General features: G+C 31.1%; 1 protein-coding gene and 3 non-coding genes across 4 annotated transcripts; 2 read left to right on the top strand and 2 right to left on the bottom strand.

Moving 5' to 3' along the window:
• Positions 1-10,154: 10,154 nt before the first annotated feature.
• On the bottom strand, positions 10,155-10,702 carry LOC124926939. Its single transcript, XM_047467308.1, has 2 exons — positions 10,378-10,702; positions 10,155-10,264 (listed from the first exon to the last, which is right to left on the bottom strand). Exons 1-2 carry the CDS (start codon positions 10,700-10,702, stop codon positions 10,155-10,157), a joined length of 435 nt encoding a protein of 144 aa, XP_047323264.1.
• Positions 10,703-16,256: 5,554 nt separating this feature from the next.
• On the top strand, positions 16,257-16,374 carry LOC124922872. The gene has a single exon (XR_007097923.1). It is a non-coding gene; the product is annotated as a U5 spliceosomal RNA (small nuclear RNA).
• A 512-nt stretch (positions 16,375-16,886) lies between these two features.
• LOC124923005 lies at positions 16,887-16,989 on the bottom strand. The gene has a single exon (XR_007098047.1). It is a non-coding gene; the product is annotated as a U6 spliceosomal RNA (small nuclear RNA).
• A 1,887-nt stretch (positions 16,990-18,876) lies between these two features.
• On the top strand, positions 18,877-18,979 carry LOC124923025. Its single transcript, XR_007098066.1, has one exon. It is a non-coding gene; the product is annotated as a U6 spliceosomal RNA (small nuclear RNA).
• Positions 18,980-23,519: the final 4,540 nt, after the last annotated feature.

Below are 23,519 nucleotides of genomic sequence, written 5' to 3'. Positions count from 1 at the left end.
AAATGCATAGAAATCAGTTTCCCCTTTGAGTTTTGTCTCAGATGCAGCATAGACATCAAATGTAGCTTTCATTTCTTTTATATCCTCCAAGCTGGGACAAAGCATCTGAGCTCTCAAAGCATAGGTACATGCCACCCAATGACTCCTCCTCAAAAGGACCACACACATCAGAATAAACCAAGTCCAGCACATTATGTTTCTTTTTTGATGTTTGACTAAAAGAGACTACGTGTTGCTTACCAAATGGGCAGTAGTCGCATTGATCTAGAACCTCGTCCATTTTAGATTTCCAAATTTTCCAGTTATTATTTGTCAATCTGATCATTGTGCTATTGTTTTCCATCTCAACCTACAAAAGCACTCTTCAAAAATAAACCTAATAGATCTGATACCACTTGTTGGGAATTTTGAAACGAAGAATACTTTTATACTGTAATCAAACGATGTGAGATGGGTAAATGCACAAGTTATCCAAATATAAAACAGGAGATTAAACACACAATAAGACAATACCATATTTACGTGGAAAACTCTCTCAACCTAGAGGGTAAAAAACCACGGGGCCAACCGGAAAATTTCACTATAAACAAGAAACAAATACAAATGTTCTTCTCAACTTTAAACCCAAAGTTGAGGTATACAAACAGGGAAAACCAATTTAATTTAGACTTAAGCTAGTCTAGATATAAGACAACAGGAAATTGGAACCCGAAGGTGAAAATATAAGAGATCTAATGTCTCATTCTCTTCTTCTTCCTTTGTTTCTTCTCTTCTTTACAGAATGTTCTCTATCTAGCAGTGATAGAATGAGCATCATTCATAGGTTTTTCTTGTTTAATTAAATTCCTGATTGGGTTGGACCCAAAGGCCCAACAACAAACACTAAGAATTATAGTTTATAACCATCGGAATCAAAGTCTAAAAATCTGGCCAAGAAATGGTTTTCGTCAAAACTTTTTTCGGCGACCCTTGCTTCAATCCAGGCTCCTAGATAGTTTTCAGTACCTCCCAGAAGTGTTCTCCATGTGTTGTTATGAATCCAGAACGCCTATATATCAATCTGTAATTGAAAATTTTGAAATTTTTCAAAATTTCTTATTTGATCGGGTTTGGTCTATTCTTAAGTTTGATTATGTGATTTATTTATTTAGATACATTACATATATATATCATGTATGAACTTTCTGTTGAAAGAGAATCGATCAAATTAACTTAAATCAAGAATTTCGAAAATTTGAGTTTGAAAATTGGATTTTCAAAATTTTTGTGTTCTTAGTTTTATTCTGGACTTTTTGATCCAATTAGTTTCTATACATGTTTGTTGATATGTTAGGATGATTTCCAAGTAACTATAACAATGTTTTGATCATGTTTGATCAAACTGTGTTTTTGAAAATTTTGAATTTTAATTCAATTTTAAAAAACTGTTTTAATATTTGAATGATGTTTTTGTGTTGGTTTAGTTCAACTATATTCATCATTTCGAAGCTAATAGAATAAAAATGAGGTCTTGAAATGTCCTAATTTGAAAAATCCCAAAATTTGACATAGAAATGATGTTTTGAAATTGATTTTTGTTAAGATCTTAAAAACATGATTTATATTAGGGTTTTTGTTCTTCATGGTCATATTAATTAGCTGTATCTTATAGATCATAATTCAATTATATGAATCAAAAGTCATAGATTTTTGAAATTTTGACCAACATATAAACATCTCGGGCCTAGGGCTTTAGTCTAGGACCGGTAATCCTTGGTCCTGTTCTTCAGTCGCGACCATGAAAACCTAGTCTCTAACCGAGGACCAAAACCGGTTTTCGTCAGCTCCGACTGAGGACCAGGACCGGTGTTCTTGAGGAAGGACCGAGCCCCATGACTGATTTCATTACATATGCACGACAAGAATCCTGCTTGAATAAATGAAATTTACAAGCTACTAAACACGTTGTCTCTAACAAATGTTGTCTCTAAAAAATGTTTAGTAAAAATCCAATGAACAGGCTCTTACACGAGTTGCCCATAGTTGATCTGAATAATGTCAGGTATCTAGAAAATCTTAGAAAAAAATAGATTTCGTATAGGAAAAAAAGATTTAAAGAAATTAGTTAGTAGTTAACATTTATACGGGTCTATTGGAAAAGGTCGACTTAAAAGACCAAATGATCTTAAATTCGATTTTCACCGGAAACACTTTGATTGGAAGCGAGGGACATGATCATGGTGTGTCATGATAGTTCTCTATAATTAAAAAAAATAGATCTTTTATATATAAACATAGGGGGTGCTTTTCTCACCCCTCTCATATTCTCACCCCTCGCACTCACTCCTTAATTAACTCCAAAATTACTTACTTATCCCTATCACTTTTATATATTTACCTTTCTTATTTTATTTATTTTATTTTATTTAATTATTAAGTTTTTTTTATTAAATATAATTAATTAATTAAAAATACAAAATATTATTATTTTTATATTATAATTATTTAAAATATATTAAATATTGAAATGTGTACTAATTTAATAAAATATAAATATTTAATATTTTATTATATTAATTATATATTTTTTTTAAATACTTATAAAAAATATTTTTTTTATAAATAAAATTATCTAACCAATAAATAAGATAAAGTCTTTAATATATTATATATTAATAATTAGTCAAATTAAATATAATGTTTTACTTAATAATATATACGATAACATTGCATAATATTTTTAATAATATTTTTTTATTAAATATTTCATATTTAACTTTTTAAAATATTTATTTTATATAAAATTATTATTTTATTTTAATTAATTTATTATAATTTTATTATTAATATATAATATTTAAAATTAATTATATATCTTTTAGAATTTTTATCTTTTAATTTCTTAATATTAATAATTAAATAAAATAAAATAAGTAAAATAAATGAGAAAGGTAAATATATAAAAATGATAGGATAAATAAGTAATTTTGGAGTTAATTAAGGAGTGGTGCGGGGTGGGAATATGGGAGGGGGTGGGAAAAGCAATTTTCATAAACATATATTTTGAGGGATGATATTAGCTTTCTTGGAATTAAGAAGTATATGAATATCCTGAATACCAGTAGCCTTCTTTGTATGGGAAATGAGGAGATCATTGACCATCTCTTTGGGGACTTCCCATTTGTTTCGTTGTTTTATGGCAAAGTTTCCACATCAATGAATCTTCTTAGCTTCCTATAAACATGGATTGATATCAAGAAATGACAATCATCAAGACAAAGAGCAATAACTTTAGTTCAAATGTCTTCATATGTTTCTTTATAAACATTGTTTATCATATTTGGATGGAGAGGAACCGCAAACATTTTCAAGAGTTCAAAATGATGTGGAGTTTTTTTGGAATTAAATTATCTTTGATGGAAACTCACTCATTCAAACGTGGAGGCAAATTCTGACTTGTGGAAAAAATTGGTTGATTTGTTAAAGATGGAGCATTGCATATGAAAAATCACCATTACTTCTGATTTCAAGCCGTTCTAAGCTTCATTGTTTGTGTCATTTACTTCTGTTCTCATACCGGTTGTTTAGTCTATTTTTTTATCTTGTTAGTCTTTCATTTTTGGCAAATACTTGTTCTATTTGAATTCTGAACTTTTGTAATCTCTTACCCTTTCTGGGTATTTTTATTTAATGATATTATGTTGTTTATTAAAAAAAGTCTTATTTAAGAAAACATTTTAGTGTTATAAACCAATATATACAATAATTTACTAAAATAGTGATGGAAGAAGAATGAGAACTTCTCGAAATAAATCATCTTCAATGTTAATAAAATCTATTATGTAGAGATTTGACTGTTTCTATTAAGTCTATGATGTAGGAAGAGATTGACCCAAAAATTACAATGTTTACAAAATCTAATAAGAGAATATTAAATGTAAGACTTAAATATATTGGTTGTATCAAAAAGCACCAGTATTCTAGTGGTAGAATAGTATCCTGCCACGGTACAGACCTGGGTTAAATTCTCGGGTGTATTTATATGGAAAAATGATGATGAAATTGACTTCTATTGTCTGATTTGGGTCTGCAATACATCATCTTCTTGGATGAAAGTGAAGCTTACTGAGTTCTTCCATTTCTTTTTGTTAAAAGCACATACTTTTCTAGCTGATTTGGGTCTGCAATACATCATCTTCTTGGATGAAAGTGAAGCTTACTGAGTTCTTCCATTTCTTTTTGTTAAAAGCACATACTTTTCTATCTGATTTGGGTCTGCAATACATCATCTTCTTGAATGAAAGTGAAGCTTACTGAGTTCTTCCATTTCTTTTTGTTAAAAGCACATACTTTTCTAGGACCATCATCTCCTTATGTTATAAGTTGTATTGTTATCGCCTTCTTGTTTCTAATGGCTTACTGGGGTCTGCCATACATAAAAGATGTTAAATGAGGCTAATGAGTTTTCCATTTTTTTGTGTTAAATTGTTATACTTTCCTAGGACCACCATCTTCTTATGTTATAAGTTGTAGTGTTATTGCCTTCTTTTTTCCATTGGCTTACTAGGGTCTGCCATACATCATCTAATTAAGATAATAAATGAGGGTTTCCATTTTTTGTGTTAAAAAAACATAGTTTCCTAGGACCACCCTCTCCTTGTGTTATAATTTGTGTTGTTATTGCCTTCTGGTTATATATTGTTTTTGTACCTATGTATATACATCTTTTATCCAATTTCAAAATAATCAACATAACTCAATATCTAAGCATCTCTAAGCATTTGAACTTGAAAATGTATAAAATAAACTTGATAAGAAGACCATAGTAACTAGAAATAACAAATATTTGTCTCCACTTACATTTATTCATAATCTATTCACGCATTACAGTTTGGTTTAGGAGGAAAGTGTGTTTTTAAAAAAATAAAATAGACAAACTCAGGTGACTTGGTATTATTCTACCACAAGGACACCAATATTTGTTGTTCAGAGTAATATATTTAAATCTTATTAGATTTTGTTAGCATTGTAATTTTTTTGTCAAGCTCTTTTACATATTAGATTTAACAGAAAACAATCAAATCTATGCATCATTATGTTTATGTTCTCTTCCCCTAATTGAAGATGATTATTTCAAAAAGTAATCATTCTTCTTCCATCACTATTTCGGATTGGCTTTGTCATTTACTAATCCAAAATTCCCTTCATTTACATGTTTAACACAAAAAATTAATCATCAAAACTCCCAAAACAAAATGAGACTAAATAACCATCTTTCTATTTTATATTGCTTTATGTTTGCATCTAAAATTACTACTAGTTCCAAATTCCAGTCTGAGTTTTGTAAGATTATTTTTCTAAAAGATGGGGCAAATTTTATTAATCCATTTTCTTTTCGAAATTAGCCGAAGAAACAGTAAAATCCATAAAAACATACATGTTCAAGTTCTAATATGGTGTGTTATAAATATTCACAACAAAAGAAAAACTCAAAAGAAAAAAATACTAATACACTCGCATACAAAAATAAAAAATGCACATTAACAAAATACCAATACACTCAAGTCCTAATTCAATGTAGGAACTTAAATTTTCTAAGTACATATTGGCATCGTTCGGGTATTTCTGTGTGAACAGTTCCGGTAGGATGACACCATATGGCATGCTCGAGGTATAACCAGTGGCAGAACATACAAGATAACCTAAAAGAAGCAAAACTATATAAAAACATTAAATATTATGAATGTTAAATAATTTACCTTGACCAATCTTATTAGATGGTGTTTCAATTCTTTGGAAAAACATCTCCAATCATTATATGGTTAGTTCAAATGATTGAATGATACTGTAATTATTAATCGAATAATACTGTAATTCTACGGTAGAGGAAGAAGAGGTAATTGTTGTTCATCCTATAATTATTGTTCATAAAACCATCCAAAACAAAAAACAACTAGTCATGAAGAAAACATACATTTTTTCTTCATATGATTTTCACTTACTTGTATGGCCATTTCCTTGTATGCTTGTAAGTGGTTCTAAATAATTTCTTTTAATGCCTGAACATCCACATGTTTAGATGTTTTGTCATAGTTGACTTCAATCTTATTTACCTGTTGAATTCAAAATAGTTAATTAGTAAATACCCTTAAACTATTACAACTTAACATATGATCATCAAAAGAAATATTTACAATGGTTTACACTTCATTTAGATCATATTTCGAAAAAAATCATTTCTGAGAGAGTCTATGTAACAAAATACCCATTTTGAAATAGACTCATCAATCAGATCCAAAAGAAAAGAATGAAGATAAATATAGAGCCAATAAGATAAACCCTCACCCTTTACAAATACAAGATACAATCAATTAAATCCCACCTCACATCATTGTCCACATAACATGTTTGTATCAAAAAATTAAAAGATGTTTCCTAACAGAAAGTGAGTAATTCTATGAACAACCAAAGCTATAGAATTCTATTATACAAGTAATATAACTAACTCTATTTTTATTTTCAAAGGAAGTACTATATAAAGGGATAGTCACATAACAACAATAGGAGCTCCAAATCTACAGTTTTCTTTATTTCCGACCTTTTATTGGTAAGCAACTATATGACAATCTCTGGAATAGCATATTACAGATCCTATGATTTGTATTATTTAAAATAATGAAACAATCAGATACTTTTTAACCAACCTGACGAGACTGAGGAACAAGTGTGTCAGTGTCCTCTACATCACTATGAACATCTTCATTGGATGTTTCAGTTAAACCTACAAACCCAGAAAAATAAAATTAATAATAAACATATGAGTTATTTGAAATATGAAAGAAATTTAGAACTGTAATTGTAATATTCCTTCCATAATCTTCTAAGGCCTACCTACCTTCTAATACTTCCAATTATCAGGACCCGCCCTAACATTGTGTTTTAAATTAAGCCCCAAACTCAGAAATAAATATTCCTCACATTCTCTATTCTATCTTCCACAATAGGGGTTGAAAAATAGATGATTCATTCTCCTGCAAGATTCAACCAGAACTGTTGTAAAGGTCAAGTTTCTAAAAACAAAGTCATGTTGAAGACTTATTAACAAGCACACTGAGGGAATTTCTTCCATTTTCCTTTCAATTCATTACTCTCGGTATTGAAAGAAGAACATTGAACTTCCTTTGGACCCGATTCCCCATTTTAGGGGATAGGTAGACAGCCTATCAAATAGGTTCGGTCAAAATCATTCAAAACATTTTTATCCTTGGTGTTCAGAAAATTCTTATCTTTGTTGTCATGAACCGACAAGGACATTATAAAATGAGTAAGGGTTATGACCAATTCTTAACTAGGGACTGGCTTCGAAAGTGGGTTCGAAGTCTTTTTAAAAAGACTCACGATGAAGTTTTGTTAGTTCATTTCCTTCAAGATATCTTGCGATTGTTTAAAAATATTTCCAAACACGTCGAGACACAACAGAACCCGAACCTAACCTAAAAGTTGAGTGGATTAGGAGGATTGTCTAGTTTCACAAAAATAAATGTATTTAAAAGAGATATTGATTTGAAACTTTAAACAAAAAAAATCAACGAGCAAAGTATTCATCAGAAGGTTGAGACATTGAAATCACCATTGAGAAATTTCGCTAGGCGTATCGATTTGGTCATATATACCAATGATACTAAAAAATCAAAGGACAAAGTATTCATCAAAAATTTGAGGCTTTGAAATCACCGCTGGGTAATCTCACTAGGCGTATAAATTTTGTCAGATATACCGATGATAATAATAAAAAAAATCAATGAGCAAAGTATTCATCAAAATATTGAAAATTTGAAATTGCCGCTATACAATCTCGCTAGGCGTGCTGGTTCTATCATATATATACCCTGAGCATGAATTCATCAAAGCTTAGATTTTTCAAGGATTTCTCTCTAAAAAAAGTGAAGAGAGCAGATGAAACTCAGAAACACTTGGTTCAAGGTGGTTCTAAAAAAATGAATACCAAGTCCTTATCATAAGTCCAAAATTTGGTCACTTGATAAGTATAAAATGGGAGACTTTTTTGGACAACATTCTCTGTGTTGAGGAAAAAAGAAAGAAGTTGAAATTCATCTTGGTTGAGACAGTCAAGAACATTTTGCAAGTCTTATGCGTTGAAAATGTTTCGGTCTAGAGCTAACCACGTGACATAAAGATCAAAGTCTTCTTTCATCACTCTTGCATTACGAAAACAAAATACCATAGTCTTTACTAAGGGCATTTTGAGCATACATTCACGTATTCAAGCCCTGTGCTGATTATTTCATCTCTTCGTCATCATCTTCAACAATAATTGGCTGATCATCAAGGAAATTATCTACCACACTACCTTTGATTAATTTCTGAACGGTATATGAGATATCATATTCAAAAATCCTCATCATCGATTTGGCCAAACACAGCAAAAGAGGGATTCTTTGAAACAAGAAACGAATGAGATCAAGTCTTGACACTAGCTTGATTGGGTAAGCTTGTATATAATGGTGCAACCTCTTCTCTACCCAGGCTAGGGCCCAACAGACCTTCTCCACAAAAGAGTAATTTAACTCATAATCGGTGGTCATCATTTTGCTGATGAATGGCGCAACCTCTTCGTTACCCAGGCTAGTGCCCAATAGACCTTCTCCATAGAAGAGTCATTTAACTCATAATCGGTCATCATTTTGCTGATGTAGTAGATTGCCACCTCTTCTTTGATTTCATTCTCCTAGACTAGAATGCTCCCCATGGATGACTTAGTGATAGTGAAGTGAAGAATCAAAGAAACTCCTGGCCTTAAAGACATGAGGATAGGAAGGGATTACAAATACGCCTTCACCTTCTCGAGGACATGTTAATGAGTATCACTCCAAACAACTTTTGACCCTTCTTAAGATGCTTGAATAGATGATCGCAAGTGTAAGTGAGCTTACTATTGTAGAGACTAATATATTGAATTTTGTCCAAAAATCTTCGAACCTCTCGCTCATTTCGGGGTGATGTCATGGCTGTGAAGGCCACAATCTTGCTAGAGTCGACTTCTATTCCTCTTTGAGTAATCAGAAATATTATCATCTTACTAGTAGTGACATCGAAGGTGCACTTCATTTGATTTAAACAGAGATGGTATTTCCAAATCCTCTAAAGGAATTTCTCCAAGTTCGTGATATGTTCAGCTCGATTCTTGGATTTGACAATGATATCGTCAATGTAGACCTTGACTTTCTTGTGGATTATGTCGTGGAGAATAGTTGTGAATTATGGTTGCTTTCTGATACGTAGCTCTATTGTTCTTCAGTCCAAAGGGCATCACTTTATTGCAAAAGACACCGACCTCTATGATGAAAGTAGTTTTCTCATTGTTTTCAGGCGCCATCAGGACCTGATTATATCCCGAGAAACCATCCATTAATCTAAATTTAAAAAATACATATTTTCTATTACTAACAAATACTATTAATAAACTAATTGAAAAAAAAACTTAAATATACATTGTAAAGTTATTGCAAATCATGTTATTAAATGGCTAAAATTATTGTTAAAATTTAAGATATAAATTTTATATATATGACAAAATATATAGCAAGTAAATTAAATGTATAAATTATTTAAAAAATACCTATTAATTGCAAATGGTCTTGCAAGATAAGTTTGTAAATTAATTGTGAATATTTAAAATATATAATTGTTATGTATTATAAAATATGTACATTTGAAATTACTATATTTATTATTAAGATATATGAAACTATTGTAAAAATGTTGTAGAATATATGGTTAATTAAATCAGTAAAATATAAAAAGAAAAATTAATTTATAAATTAATAAAATTATGTTGAAATAATAATTTTAAATATTTTTAAGAAATATTTTTACCAACATAAATGTTAATACAATTTTTGTTAGAAAATATAAATTAATTAATATTAAACAAGAAATTAACCCACTATTCAACTTTAATTTGACATGTAGAATAATTCTCACATGTCAAAATCAAAAACATCATCAACAACAATGAAACAGCCTATAATAGTTTTGGCAATCCATTTGTAATCACTCAAGTACACAGTCAGGAACAAACAATCATAAGAAACAACAATCATAAGAAACAACAAACAGTTCATAATCTTTTCAATTGGGGGATGGAATGTAAGTTAAGATATCACTTTATGTTTCCCAGCTTCAGCTTCTTCTTGTTCTTGCTGCTGTTGAAGGATCCAGATCCCAACAGCATTCTGGAAGATCATCAGTCCTTTCTCCACCTCTAATTCGCCAACAAGGAACACGATGTGAGAATCTCAACATTTCCTTCTTCAAAACCCAACAAATGGAACCCTTATCTAGGTTCCTCCCATACACAGTCCTGTAACCATCTACTTTCACCAGTGGACTCATGCACTCCATCTTCTTCATCATAATCCATCATAACTTCCACCATCTCATATTGATGCCTAACTTCAGAGGGGGTCTCCCTGTTCCATTCCGATGACCAGTTCTTATATATGGCCCATATATCACCGCCCCTAGGATATATTCTAAGGCATCCTCCCCATTTTATTTTTTCTCTGCACAATACATGAGAAAAGATGTCCACTTCTTCAACCACATCAATGTTTGTTGTCCTAAAATTTCCACAAGATTTCGTAAATCCAGATTCTATCCAATTCACTGATCCGAACTCCACATCAGTTTTGGAGTTCATGTAACTGATTGCAACTTTAAACGGTGAGACTAAAATCACTTGGAGGTAGAGGTGGCACCTATGGCGGAAGAGGAGGCTGCTAGGGAGGTAGAGGTGGCACCTATGGCGGAAGAGGAGACTCCTACAGAAATTAAGGAAATTAAGGAAGAGGTGGCTACCAGGGCGATAGAGGAAGAGGCTACAATGGCGGTAGAGGAGGAGGTTTGCAGGGCAGAAAGGGAGGAGGCTCCTATGGCGGTAAAGGAGGTTCGCAGGACAGAAAGGGAGGAGGATCCTATGGCGGTAAAGGAGGTTCGCAGGACAGAAAGGGAGGAGGCTGAGAAAAGATTTGTTGAGAAAGACTACAATGGCGCAAGTAGCTATGCTTTGAGAGTTCAAATTCTTTGTCCAAGCTTGGAGGGTATAAAAGAAATGAAAACTACATTTGATGTGTATGTTGCATCTAAGACAAAATTGAAAGGGAAAATTGATTTCTATGCAATTTTTGGTCTAAAACCATCTGCCGTTAAGGCTAGGCTCATCAAACAGTATAAGGAGATGTGTTGTGCACTTAACTCTTATTGCAACAAAACTATTGGGGGCAGATAGGGCATTTAAGCTTCTATCGGAAGCATGGAATATATTGTCTGACCTCAGTGAACGAACCGAGAAGGAGAAGAAGTAGGAGAAGGAGAGGTGGTGGTTTCTAACTAGATTAGTACTGCCACAATTTCTGGCACAGTGGAGCTTCAATCAGTGGTGAGGAGGAGGATATTAATGCGACATGACGGTTCCTGACTCTGATTTTCACAACTTTGACAATGAAAGGTCTGAGGAATGCTTCAATGCAAAGCAGATATGGGCAATTTACGACGAAGAAGATGGTATGTCACGTCTGTACTGTCTGATTCGTCAAGTGATTTCAGTCTCACCTTTTAAAATTGCAATCAGTTACATGAACTCTAAAACTGTTTCAGAGTTTGGGTCGATGAATAGGATAGAATCTGGCTTTACGAAATCTTGTGAAAATTTTAGGACATCAAACATTGATGTGGTTGAAGAAGTGAACATCTTTTCTCATGTACTGAGCGGAGAAAAAACAACACGGGGAGGATGCCTTAGAATTTATCTTAGGAGCGAAATTGAGAACGGTAATTGTAATATTCCTTCCATAAGCTTCTAAGGCCTACCTACCTTCTGATACTTCCTATGATCAGGACCCGCCGGGACATTGTGTTTTAAATTAAGTCTCAAACTCAGAAACAAATATTCCTCACATTCTCTATTCTATCTTCCACAATAAGGATTGAAAATCATTCTCCTGCAAGATTCAACCAGAACTGTTGTAAAGAATCATCTTTTACTCTTTTTCAATGCTAGGACAAAAGGATATTACATAATTCTGGGCCATGTTTGATGAAAGGTTATTTGGAAATAATACAAATATTTCCCACCATGAATTAATTCATTCAAATAATCAACCAAATACTTTATTTTTATAATATTTTAAACATTTAACCCAAATGACATAAGTTAAGAAGGTTTGAAAGACATCCTCATAATCACCTCCGGAAATAGGGTCTTCCCCATTCGAATCTTCATTCTCAAAACCCCATGTTGCAAAATCTTCAATTCCAGTATCATTCAACTCAGCATTATCATTAATGTTGTAAGTTTTATGAAATTCTTCATTTACACTATCAACTGAAGTAAACATAATGAGTGACCTTTGACTACTTTCATAAAATAGATTCACTATGTTCTTGAGTGAGGGAGAAATCTCCTCCGACATGCCTATGGAATTCACCATCCTGTCAATGCAATCTATATGGATCATAACAAGAAAATTTTCACAAAGAGATGTAAGAGTAAAGGATAACAACACACTGTAATTGTTAGCATACCAATATCCAGTCAAGTTTGTCCTTTATACTAAACAACTTATATTTATTTTATATTTCATTTCAGGTCCTATAAAATGAGAATAGATCTCTAGGTAATAGGAAAGAAATGAATAGTGTGGATACTCTCCTCCCTACAAAGTTCCCTTTTATATTTCTTATTGAAACAAAGTCATAATCACCATGAAATCAAAACCAACATACCTTTGGCGAAAGAAAGATCAATACTATCAAATTTCTTCACATTGAGGGACTCAAATGACAATTCAAGTGTTGATGAAGGCGATACCCGCAAATGCATTCACCCTTAGTTTTGAAATCATGATTTTGTAAAATAATTATTATTACTGAATACTAACCTTCTAGTCTGACTCTTTCTTAGAATTATTGGAGAATAAGATTAGGAGAAGTTATTAGAGAATTATTTGGTTAAAAACTAACGTTTTTAACAATACTATGTAACCCCAGTTATGTTATAGACCTTTCCATTGATATAATATAAGCACCAGTGGTAGAATAGTTTCCAAACATTCCATTCACTTTAGTGACTAATACTCATTTTATGTACCCTGTATAAAACTGATTTTATAAGTTTATACATATCAAACAAAAAAATACTCAATAAAGACAAGAAAGTACATTGACAGGTGATAGAAAATTAAAGGAATCCAATTAGGAACAACCAAAGAAGCCTTGATCGGGCATAACGATTGGGGAATTCATAACCCCCTTCCTAATAAAATCTATATTAAATGTCACCATAAACAGGTAAAATTACAAGGAATTCATCCACCTCTTCCTTTCTTGAGATGATTCTCAATACCACTATACCAGCAAATACCAAATTCATATATATCCAAATTCGTCAAACATGTGCATACAACAAAGAATAAATCATTTCTTGTAGAGACGAACAATGTTAGGAGATCCTCGAAAAAGATATGTATTCTTAGACGCTAATCTAATACCATGACTTCTTTTGTTTGCTGTTTGATTATAAACAACCTCTGACTCAGTTTAATTGAAAGACAGATATACTATTTTGTATGATTTATAAGGTAAATGCAGAATCCAAACACACGATAATGGACATTGCTTCAGCCCTAATTTGTTGGGATTCAAATTAGTTCAAATTGTATCCATGTAGCTAAATCAGAATTATGTGACCACTTTCATCATCACACTTTTATGCAGGCACGAATATTATTACACAAACAAAAAAATCAAGGGAAAACATATTATGACTTGTGAAATTAAAGATTGCGAGCTAATCATCTGGATTTTATACAAACTATATACATGTGAGTGCGCTTGTAAGTTGTAATTTGTATGGAGAGTACAACAGCTCACTCATAAAGATGGTTCAACTAAATAAGTTGAATGTATACTCTAATTCATCCTTAAAAGAAAAAAGTATAACCATTTCTCACTCATAAAGATGGTTTTATCATCTAGTGCAGCGATAACAACCTAACATCAAAATTCAACTAAAAATAACTTAGAAATCCAAAACACTACAACAAGGGGAAAATCTATGAGCCAGACATGAAAAATAAAACCAGTGACCTAAATAAATTGCATATAAACCTCGTTGCATCCTTAAAACAGATAAGTAGAACCATTTATCACTCAAAAGACTTTCAAGACCCGCAGATGAAGGAAAACCCTAATGGTCGGAGAAAAATGTAACTAACCTCGTGGGTGCGACAATCTGGCTGCGGAGAGTCAAGGGATGATAGTGCAGATGAAGGCAAGCCCTAATGGTTGAAGAAGAATGTATCTAACCTCGTGCGCACGACAATCTGGCTGCAGAGAGTAGAAGGATGATAGCACAAAAATCTGGCTGTAGAGAGTAGAAGGATGATAGTCTGATTAACACAGGCAGAAAGATTTTTTAGGTTAGAAAGAATTGGTCAGCGTAGAAAGAAAATGTGTTAAACTTGATAATTAAAAACTGATTATAGTTTTAAAATATATATATAAGTTAAAATTTTATTATTAAATATAATATAATATTTAATTTATTTATTTTTGGTTTATTTTATTTTTTACTTTTAATTTAATTAATTTTAAATACTTAAATAAAAGACAGATGTTAATAAAAAAAATTAATAATGTTATAAAATTTTAAAATTTATGAATTAAATTTTAATGTAAATAAAATTTTAAGTCAAATTTTATTTTAAAATTTTAAAATAGTGAAATAAAATATTTATAAAGTTTAAAAATAAAACATAAAAAATATTAAATTTATAATACTTAAATTTTAAGGATTTTAACAAAGTTTGTATATAAAAAAAATAAAGGTTGTTGTAAAGTATAAAGGTTGCCAAAAGTTTTATTTTTTTAATTTTTACCCACGCTTAATAAGCGTTGGCATATAAAGGTTGCTGAAAGTGTGTTTTGTTGTAGTGCATTTTCGAGAAAATAAAAAATGGTCTATAAATATAATAGAATTATTCTATTATTACTCACGGATAATAGTGAAATCAATAGCGCATAGTCAAAAGAAAATTATAACCAATTAAACATACTTTATGAGTAAAGCTTTTAGGCGGTGCTAACGATTTAATAATTATCTTTGTAGTTCCAGAATATTCCAGTTTATGTTCGAAGTGTCTATCTAAGCTAATAAATGGACTTATTCATCTTTTGACAAAGACTTGTGACATATGTTATATCAATGACACTACTTCGTTTCGTTTTATCTAATCACTTTTTTTTTCAAAGTTACCTTTCTATTCGAAATATATATTCCAAAAAATAGTTTCTTAATTACAATATTGATTTAGGACCCTCAATTCTCTTTTCTATAATCACTTTTAATGCTTGTTCCGGAACGATAGGACAATTATGTTATTACTAAACTTGTTGAAGAGATGAAATAGAACCAAGTTATATCTTTTTTAATGAGAGGTTGAATCGAACTACGAATTGAATCAGTTTCTCGTCAACAAAGAGCACAATACAAATAGTTTATGCAACTTCAACAACGGTAGGTAAACGTGCTTTATACTTTATTAATGTATTGTTTGAATTATACTTTATTTTATTTATTTTGTAATAAATAAAAATATTTCACTCTTTATTTGGCATACTTCCTTTGAATTGTAATCCTTCAAAATTATTTTGAAGGATGCGCAGATTAATTTTTTACATCATAGTTAATTGTGTTCAAAATCAAATTCTTACATCCTAATTGTTCTATACATGACAAGGGACCTTATCTTCTCTTGCCCCCTCTCTTGAGAAGTCATTTAGTTAGAGGAGCGAATAAAAAAGGGACAAAGGCCCTACTAACTAGAAGCCACAACATGTCTTCTATTTTTTTCATTTTAATAAGTTAGTTAGTTTGAGAAAAAAATCAAAATTAAAGTGTTTTTAGTGAAAATCAAATATTTAAAATAAAACTCTTTTTATTGGAGCTAAACTAATAAATCATTGTAATAGTTTTGTTATTAACATTTATATATAAGTTTGATAAAATAATATACTTAAAAGTATCAAATTCTTGAAAATATTGTTGAATTATCCTATTATTTAAATAAAAGAAGAAAAAATCATTAGGCTCAATAATGACAAAAAAAAGTGTTATGTCCCACATTGTTAGATGAAGTGATAATAAGGATCCGGTATTATTATAAGAGGGGAGTTGGTGATTAGAAAAAATTATGAAGCCAAGCACTGAACACAAAGCGAACTATTCTTTCGCCTTTTACTAAAGAATACCGTGTGTTCTTTGCAATATGTGGCATATGCCTATTTTTGTTGGGTCCTCTAATCAAAAGCACCCTACAATTGAGTTTAAACTTTGAATTTTTCTTATCTACGAAAATTTAATTCATAATATTTATTAATGTATTATTTGAATTATACTTCAAAAAAATTTTAATAAATAAAAGTATTTCACTCTTTATCCGACAACATACTCCCTTTTAATTGTAATCCTTCAAAATTATTTTCGTTTAGATGTGCAGATTAATTTTTTACACCATTGTTAATTCTCTTCAAAAATAAATTCTTACATTCTAATTGTTCTTTGCATGACAAGGGACCTTATCTTCTCTTGCCCCCGTTCTTGAGAAGACTCAATCATTTAGTTAGAGGAGCGAATGAAAAAGGGACGAAGACCCTACTAACTAGGAACCACAACATTACTTTTATTTTTCATCTTAATAAGTTAGTTAGTTTGAGAAAAAAATCAACAAATGTCATTGTGTGCAAACCTGTAAAGTACACAACAAAAAACTACACTATTTTCCCTCCGGTCGCCGGCGTACGCTTCGGAGAGGAAAAAGGATAAAAAAAAATTGGATCATTTCTCGATTTGTGCGTGTCATTCTTGCACAGGGGCCATGCTAATCTTCTCTGTATCGTTCAAATTTTATCAAATGTCCCCGAAGGGACTTAACCATCTCTCTCATTCTTTAAAATACTTCATTCTTAAGTTAGAGGAGCGATGTGGGATCAATTTTAGAAAATGAATGGACAACTGCTATTTTTTGTGATCGACTGCTAGAGTGTTTTTCGAGGAACGCATGTGTTCTATATAGAGAATGAGGGTCTTTCAAAGTATGCCCTCGATTTATAGGGTTTTTTCTTTTGAGGAAATATTGATTTTATGGGAGAAAAAGAATGGGGAGCTACCCATTATGTCATGTTGATAAGGTGTCCAAGGGAAAAGCTAGGATTTAAAATCTAGTCGGGCTAAGTTATTTCCATAAAATTTACCCGGCTAGAATGATAATAATATGAAAAAAAAAATATACTTAGTTTACGGTCGTTAGGTCCCTTCATCGACCAGAGAACTCAATAGCGACGATATTTCTCCCCGTCGTTATTTCCATTCGCATACAAACTGTTTTGAGTTACCCAGGCTGTACATAGACACTCCCTTGAATTTGTCGATGCCTCTGTTAATATAAGTAACATTCATCATATTGACTATAACATAAGTTTATTAAATATCAAATACGAGTCATATACCTTGTTTGAAAGTACGAGTTTTAACCACCATCATATTAATAACTTCAATCCAAGTTAAAGCGTTTTTAGTGAAAATTAAATGTTAAAAATAAAACTCTTTTTATTGGAGCTATACTAATAAATCATTGTAATAGTTTGTTATTAACATTTGATAAAATAATATATAGTTAAAAGTATCAAATTCTTGAAAGTATTATTGAATTATCTTATTCATTAAATAAAAGAAGAAAAAACACCATTAGCCTCAATAATGACAAAAAAAGTGTGTTGTCCCACATTGTTAGATGAAGTGAAAATAGGGATTCGATATTATTATAAGAGGGGAGTTGGTGATTACAAAAAATTATGAAGCAAAGCACTGAACACAAAGCGAACTTTGTCTTCATAATTTTTTTAATCACCAACTCCCCTCTTATAATAATATAGAATCCCTATTTTCACTCCATCTAACAATGTGGGACAACACACTTTTTTTGTCATTATTGAGGCTAATGGTGTTTTTTCTTCTTTTATTTAAAGAATAGGATAATTCAATAATACTTTCAAGAATTTGATACTTTTAACTATTTATTATTTTATCAAATATTAATAACAAACTATTACAATGATTTATTAGTATAGCTCCAATAAAAAGAGTTTTATTTTTAACATTTGATTTTCACTAAAAACTCTTTAATTTGGATTGAAGTTATTACTATGATGGTGGTTATAACTCGTACTTTCAAACAAGGTATATGACTCGTATTTGATATTTAATAAACTTATCTTATAATCATTATGAAGAATGTTACTTAGATTAACAGAGACATCGACACCTTTAAGGGAGTGTTTATGTACAGCCCAGGTAACTCAAAACAGTTTGCACTCGAATGGAAATAACGACGGGGAGAAATATCGTCGCTATTGAGTTCTTCGGTCGATGAAGGGACCTAACGACCGTAAACTACGTATATTTTTTTTTCATATTATTATCATTCTAGCCGGGTAAATTTTATGGAAATAACTTAGCTCGACTAGATTTTAAATCCTAGCTCTGCCCTTGGACACCTTATCAACATGACATAATGGATAGCTCCCCATTCTTTTTCTCTCATAAAATCAATATTCCCTCAAAATAAAAAACCCTATAAATTGAGGGCATACTTTGAAAGACCCTCATTCTCTATATAGAACACATGCGTTCCTGGAAAAACACTCTAGTAGTCGATCACAAAAAATAGCAGTTGTCCATTCATTTTCTAAAATTGATCCCACATCGCTCCTCTAACTTAAGAATGAAGTCTTTTTAAAAATGAGAGAGATGGTTATGTCCCTTCAGGGACATTCGATAAAATTTGAACGATACAGAGAAGATTAGCATGGCCCCTGCGCAAGAATGACACACACAAATCGAGAAATGGTCCAAATTATTTTTACCCTTTTTCCTCTCCGAAGCGTACGCCGACGACCGAAGGGAAAATAGTGTAGTTTTATGTTGTGTACTTTACCGGTTTGCACACAATGACATTTGTTGATTTTTTTCCTCAAACTAACTAACTTATTAAGATGGAAAAATAAAAGACATGTTGTGGCTCCTAGTTAGTAGGGTCTTCGTCCCTTTTTCATTCGCTCCTACGGATCATGATTCAATGATATGAATCAAAAGTTATAATTTTCTGAAATTTTGACCAAAATATAAACACCTCGGTCCTAGGGATTACATGCTACTTAACACATTTTAGTAAAAATTCAATGGAACGGCTCTTACACGAGTTGCCCATAGTTGATTTGAATAATTCCTAGTATCTATAAAATATTAGAAAAAAATAGATCTCTTATAGGAAAAAATATTTAAAGAAATTAGTTAGTTATTAACATTTCTACGTGTCTATTTGAAAAGGTCGACTTAAAAGACCAAAAGATCATAGATTCGATTTTCACCGGAAACACTTTGATTGGAAGCGAGGGACATGTTCGTGGTGTGTCATGATAATTCTATATAATTCATAAAAAAATATATCTTTTATATATAAACATAATACACAGTCATAAATTTTTTGTTTTCATATACCTCTAATAAGAACGATGATTTATCTCTCTTTTGATCATTTCTGGGGATAAATTCTCTCAAACTCTGAAATCTGCATGATCCCCATTTCTGATATACTTGATTTGGTAAAAACAAAGCGTTACTAAATGAGCTCAGTTGAGTGTTAGTTATACATGTCATTTATCTTGCTTCTTCTACGCTACTCTGTCGCAGAATGCTTTGATCTTGGAGTGCTAGGTTTCTGGTCATCTCATTTAGTATCAACAATCAATGTTAAATCACATGTTGAGAAGTTAATTAGGTGTATAAAAACAATAAACATATAAAAAAGATGTACTTAGTTACTTGTGGGGTTAGAAAATAGTTCTTCTTTGATGATAAACTCTTGTTCAGCTTCTTCATCATCATGGGAGATTTTTGCAGATTTTAACATATCCATGAAGCATTTATTTTGGTTTGTTGACAACGGTCTGTTTAATGTCATCATTACTAATTAATTAAGAAAGAGATTAGGGCTAATATAATAAAGCAAAAGAGAAATATGGAAAATTGAGCATAATATATATAAGAAGAGAAAAAACATATCTAACTGATATTTTACAAGTTTAGATTAACCTAAAATTATCTCTAGAATTTTGTAGAGGATGAAAATAAAAACAAGTAACGAAATCTTTATTTTGTTGTTCTAATGAACAAAATAGAGCAAGGAAATAAAATTGAAATTGAAGAAAACTATATGAATTTTGAAGTCCAAATACTTGTTAATAAATACTCTTAATAAATAGACTCTGGCCCTATTAAAGAATGATTCAAATTAAAATGAATCCTTATATTCTTATTCTCTTTTGTCATTATCTAGTTGTTGTTCTCATCTCTTTTATCCTTTTCAATTTTTATTTCTTGTGTTCTTAGTTAACATGAGACTTAGTAAGAACTTTTTCATTGAGCTACCAGGTTAGGTTCTAAATATCTCATTTCTTCTCCACTATATACTATTATTCTTTCACAACTCCCCCAACAGACCCTACCAGCCACTTTACAATCTTCTATTTTGTCTTCTTGTATAATTATGGAAAAAGTTTCTCACTTATTAAATATTTCAGACAGTTTCTGATTTTAAGACAAACAAAGAACACAATAAACCAGTAACACAGACCAAAGTAAATCCATCAATTTAATAAATCAATTTAAATTGGGGAACAAAATAGTTGGGTAAAACTATAGTTAGATATGTCAGCAATTTTAACATGAGTTTGTGACATTGTCAATTCTAAGCCTAACTAGAACATACAATTTAATGAACTTGTGACTTTTTTCAATTTTGATTTGAGTATAACAAATGATTAACAACTTATTTCAAGTAGACTAAAGAAGTGACTAACCTTTTTAGCAGTAGAACCCGATTTTCATTGAATGTCCCGCAAAGGTATCTCATTCTTTTTGTGACAATTGTAATGAAGAATTACTGCTGGACACAATATCTTGCAAAATAAGCTCTCATATCTCATAGCTAAAAAACTCTGAAACCACAAGATTTTCCACATTATCTAGTTGAATAATCACTAGGTTTAATTTTATAACTGTAAGATTTTATTAGTATAGTTTTTTGAAACTTCATATACTAGTATTGTGCAAACACTCTGTATAATCATTAAAATGAAACACTAGATAAATCATTATGATTCAGGCGAATTAGCACACTAATTATAACTTGCATATTAAGAAAAACTTCTATGTAAGAAGTAGAGAATAGACCGTTAACTTCTTACATAGAAGATTTCGCCATGGATAGAGCAGATGAAGAAGATTTTGCCATGAATAGAGCAGATGAAAAAGTAGAGAATAGACTGTTAACTTCATGGCCGAAGCTAGAGGACAATAAGCTTTTCGTCTTCTCCATTTCCGTTTTTTTCTCTCCTTTCGTTCTTTCTTTTATTTTTTTATATAATTTTTTTTAATTCTTAAATATAATATAATATAATATTTAATAATTTAATTTTTGTTTATATTATTTTTACTTTTAATTTAATTAAATTAAATTAAATTATAATTAATTTAAATAAATAAAAAAATTAATAATGTTATAAACAAAATTAATAATTATGTTATAAAAAAATAACAATTAAATTTTAATATTTATAAAATTTGAATGTTTATAAAATTTCAAGTCAAATTTAATTTAAGATTTTGAAATAGTGAAATAAAATATTTATAAAATAAAACATAAAAAAATAGTTAAATTATAAGGTTGTCAAACAAGTAGGTATATAAAAATAATAATAATAATAAAGGTTGTTGAATATATATATATAAAGTTTGGCAAAAGTTTGTTTTCTTTTAACTTTTGTCGACGCTTAATATGGGTTGGCATATAAGGTTGTCGAAAGTATATTTTGTTGTAGTGATGTTTCAATTGTACTTTGTATTGAACTACAAAGGCTACTAAAACTATTGTTTGTAGTAAAGTTAAAATGACATGTTTTATAGATTATTTATTTTAAATTATATTTAATATAAATAATTTTTAATTGTAATGCCTATTGGGGAAAAAATATTCAACTTTACTTTGTTAAGACAAAGTTATCACATGGCATCCTTGACTTTATGGTTAAATAATTAAGTATTAAAGAGAAATTAGTAAGAATGTTATTTTTTTATAACTCATGTAATTAAGTTTATTGAACACTAAATTGCAATTAATTAGAAACTGTTTCCTCATCCTTAACATTGCAAGAGATAGAAGAATTATTTAACTTCATCAAATGTCTTCATCTTTCCATATCTCTCTATTTTATAATATTTACCCAGTGAATCAAGAAGAACCCAATTGAGCTTGAATCCTCCTTCGACTATACTGCACTTCGTGGGGAACCAGGAACAATTAAGAACCGAATTCTAGATTGCAAACTATTTTGAGTTACGTGGGGCTGTACATAGACCTGCCCTCGAAGGTGTCGATGCCTCTATTAATATAAGTAACATTTGTCATGTTAGGATCTAGATCGCCGATGGGGGACCAGGGTCCGGCCGGTTGACTCTTCTGACAACACTCAACGGTTGATGTTTAATCCGGTTAGAGATTAACATCAGGTTTCAATACTACTCAAACTGTCCCAAACCCTTGAACCAAGTTCAAGTGAGGAAGTGTTTTGTTTCAGGTTGAAGCAACACACACAGGATGGGTAGAGAGAGGTTTTGGAGAATATCGGTTTGGAGTTTAGGAGGTCGGTTTAAGGTTTAGTGAATCGGTTAGAATGATGTAAGTCGGTTAGAACAGTATAAGTCGGTTAGGAAGTAGAACCGGCAGAAAGTAAAGAACAAGACACATGTTTTTATGGATGTTCGGAGATAAATCTCCTACGTCACCCTTTCTTCTCGAAACCGCGAGAAGGATATTCACTAAGTAATACACAAATACAATACACGATCGAGACTTATTTACAACTCGATGAACACTCGTACAATTCTCACAGAAATTGTAATCTCACTTCAAATGCACACTTAAATTTTGTAGAGAGATAAACACAACTTGTTACTATTAACTCTTAGAACTTGTAACTGGTAGGACTGCATTTACTCCTCTTCAGCTCGTTCTTTTATAGGTGAAATGTGCCAACGGTCACATTTCTTCAATGGATACCTTCAGGGTAATCCTTGAATCTGATTGGTTGAGCATATGTTCAACATTGCATTAATTGAGGTTTAGGCTTCCAAGGCATGGAGCAGACCGACTTCATTTGTCTTTTACTTAATATGGCAACTAGCGGTTGGTCGGTTTCCTATACCTGGAGGACTGCACCTTTGACTTGTACCAAAATGGTAACTGTTTCTTCTGGAAATCTTATGCAGCCTTCAGAGTATCATCAGACTTTTATGGATATGGCAATGTCACAGTCTGTTCCTTTGATATCATCTTCTGCAC

The sequence above is a fragment of the Impatiens glandulifera genome, chromosome 1 (assembly GCF_907164915.1).
Source record: "Impatiens glandulifera chromosome 1, dImpGla2.1, whole genome shotgun sequence".
Lineage (NCBI taxonomy): Eukaryota > Viridiplantae > Streptophyta > Magnoliopsida > Ericales > Balsaminaceae > Impatiens > Impatiens glandulifera.
The sequence above is the reverse complement of the archived record's forward strand: the minus strand, read 5'-3'. Positions and strand labels throughout refer to the sequence as shown.

What these genes read in the sequence shown, in the direction of transcription:
- LOC124926939 (XM_047467308.1), bottom strand. Translation starts at nt 10,702, where the DNA reads ATGAACTCCAAAACTGATGTGGAGTTCGGATCAGTGAATTGGATAGAA. An exon ending in GCATGAGTCCACTGGTGAAA is followed by an intron (nt 10,265 to 10,377) that starts GTAGATGGTTAC and finishes TTGGCGAATTAG; the next exon opens with AGGTGGAGAAAGGACTGATG.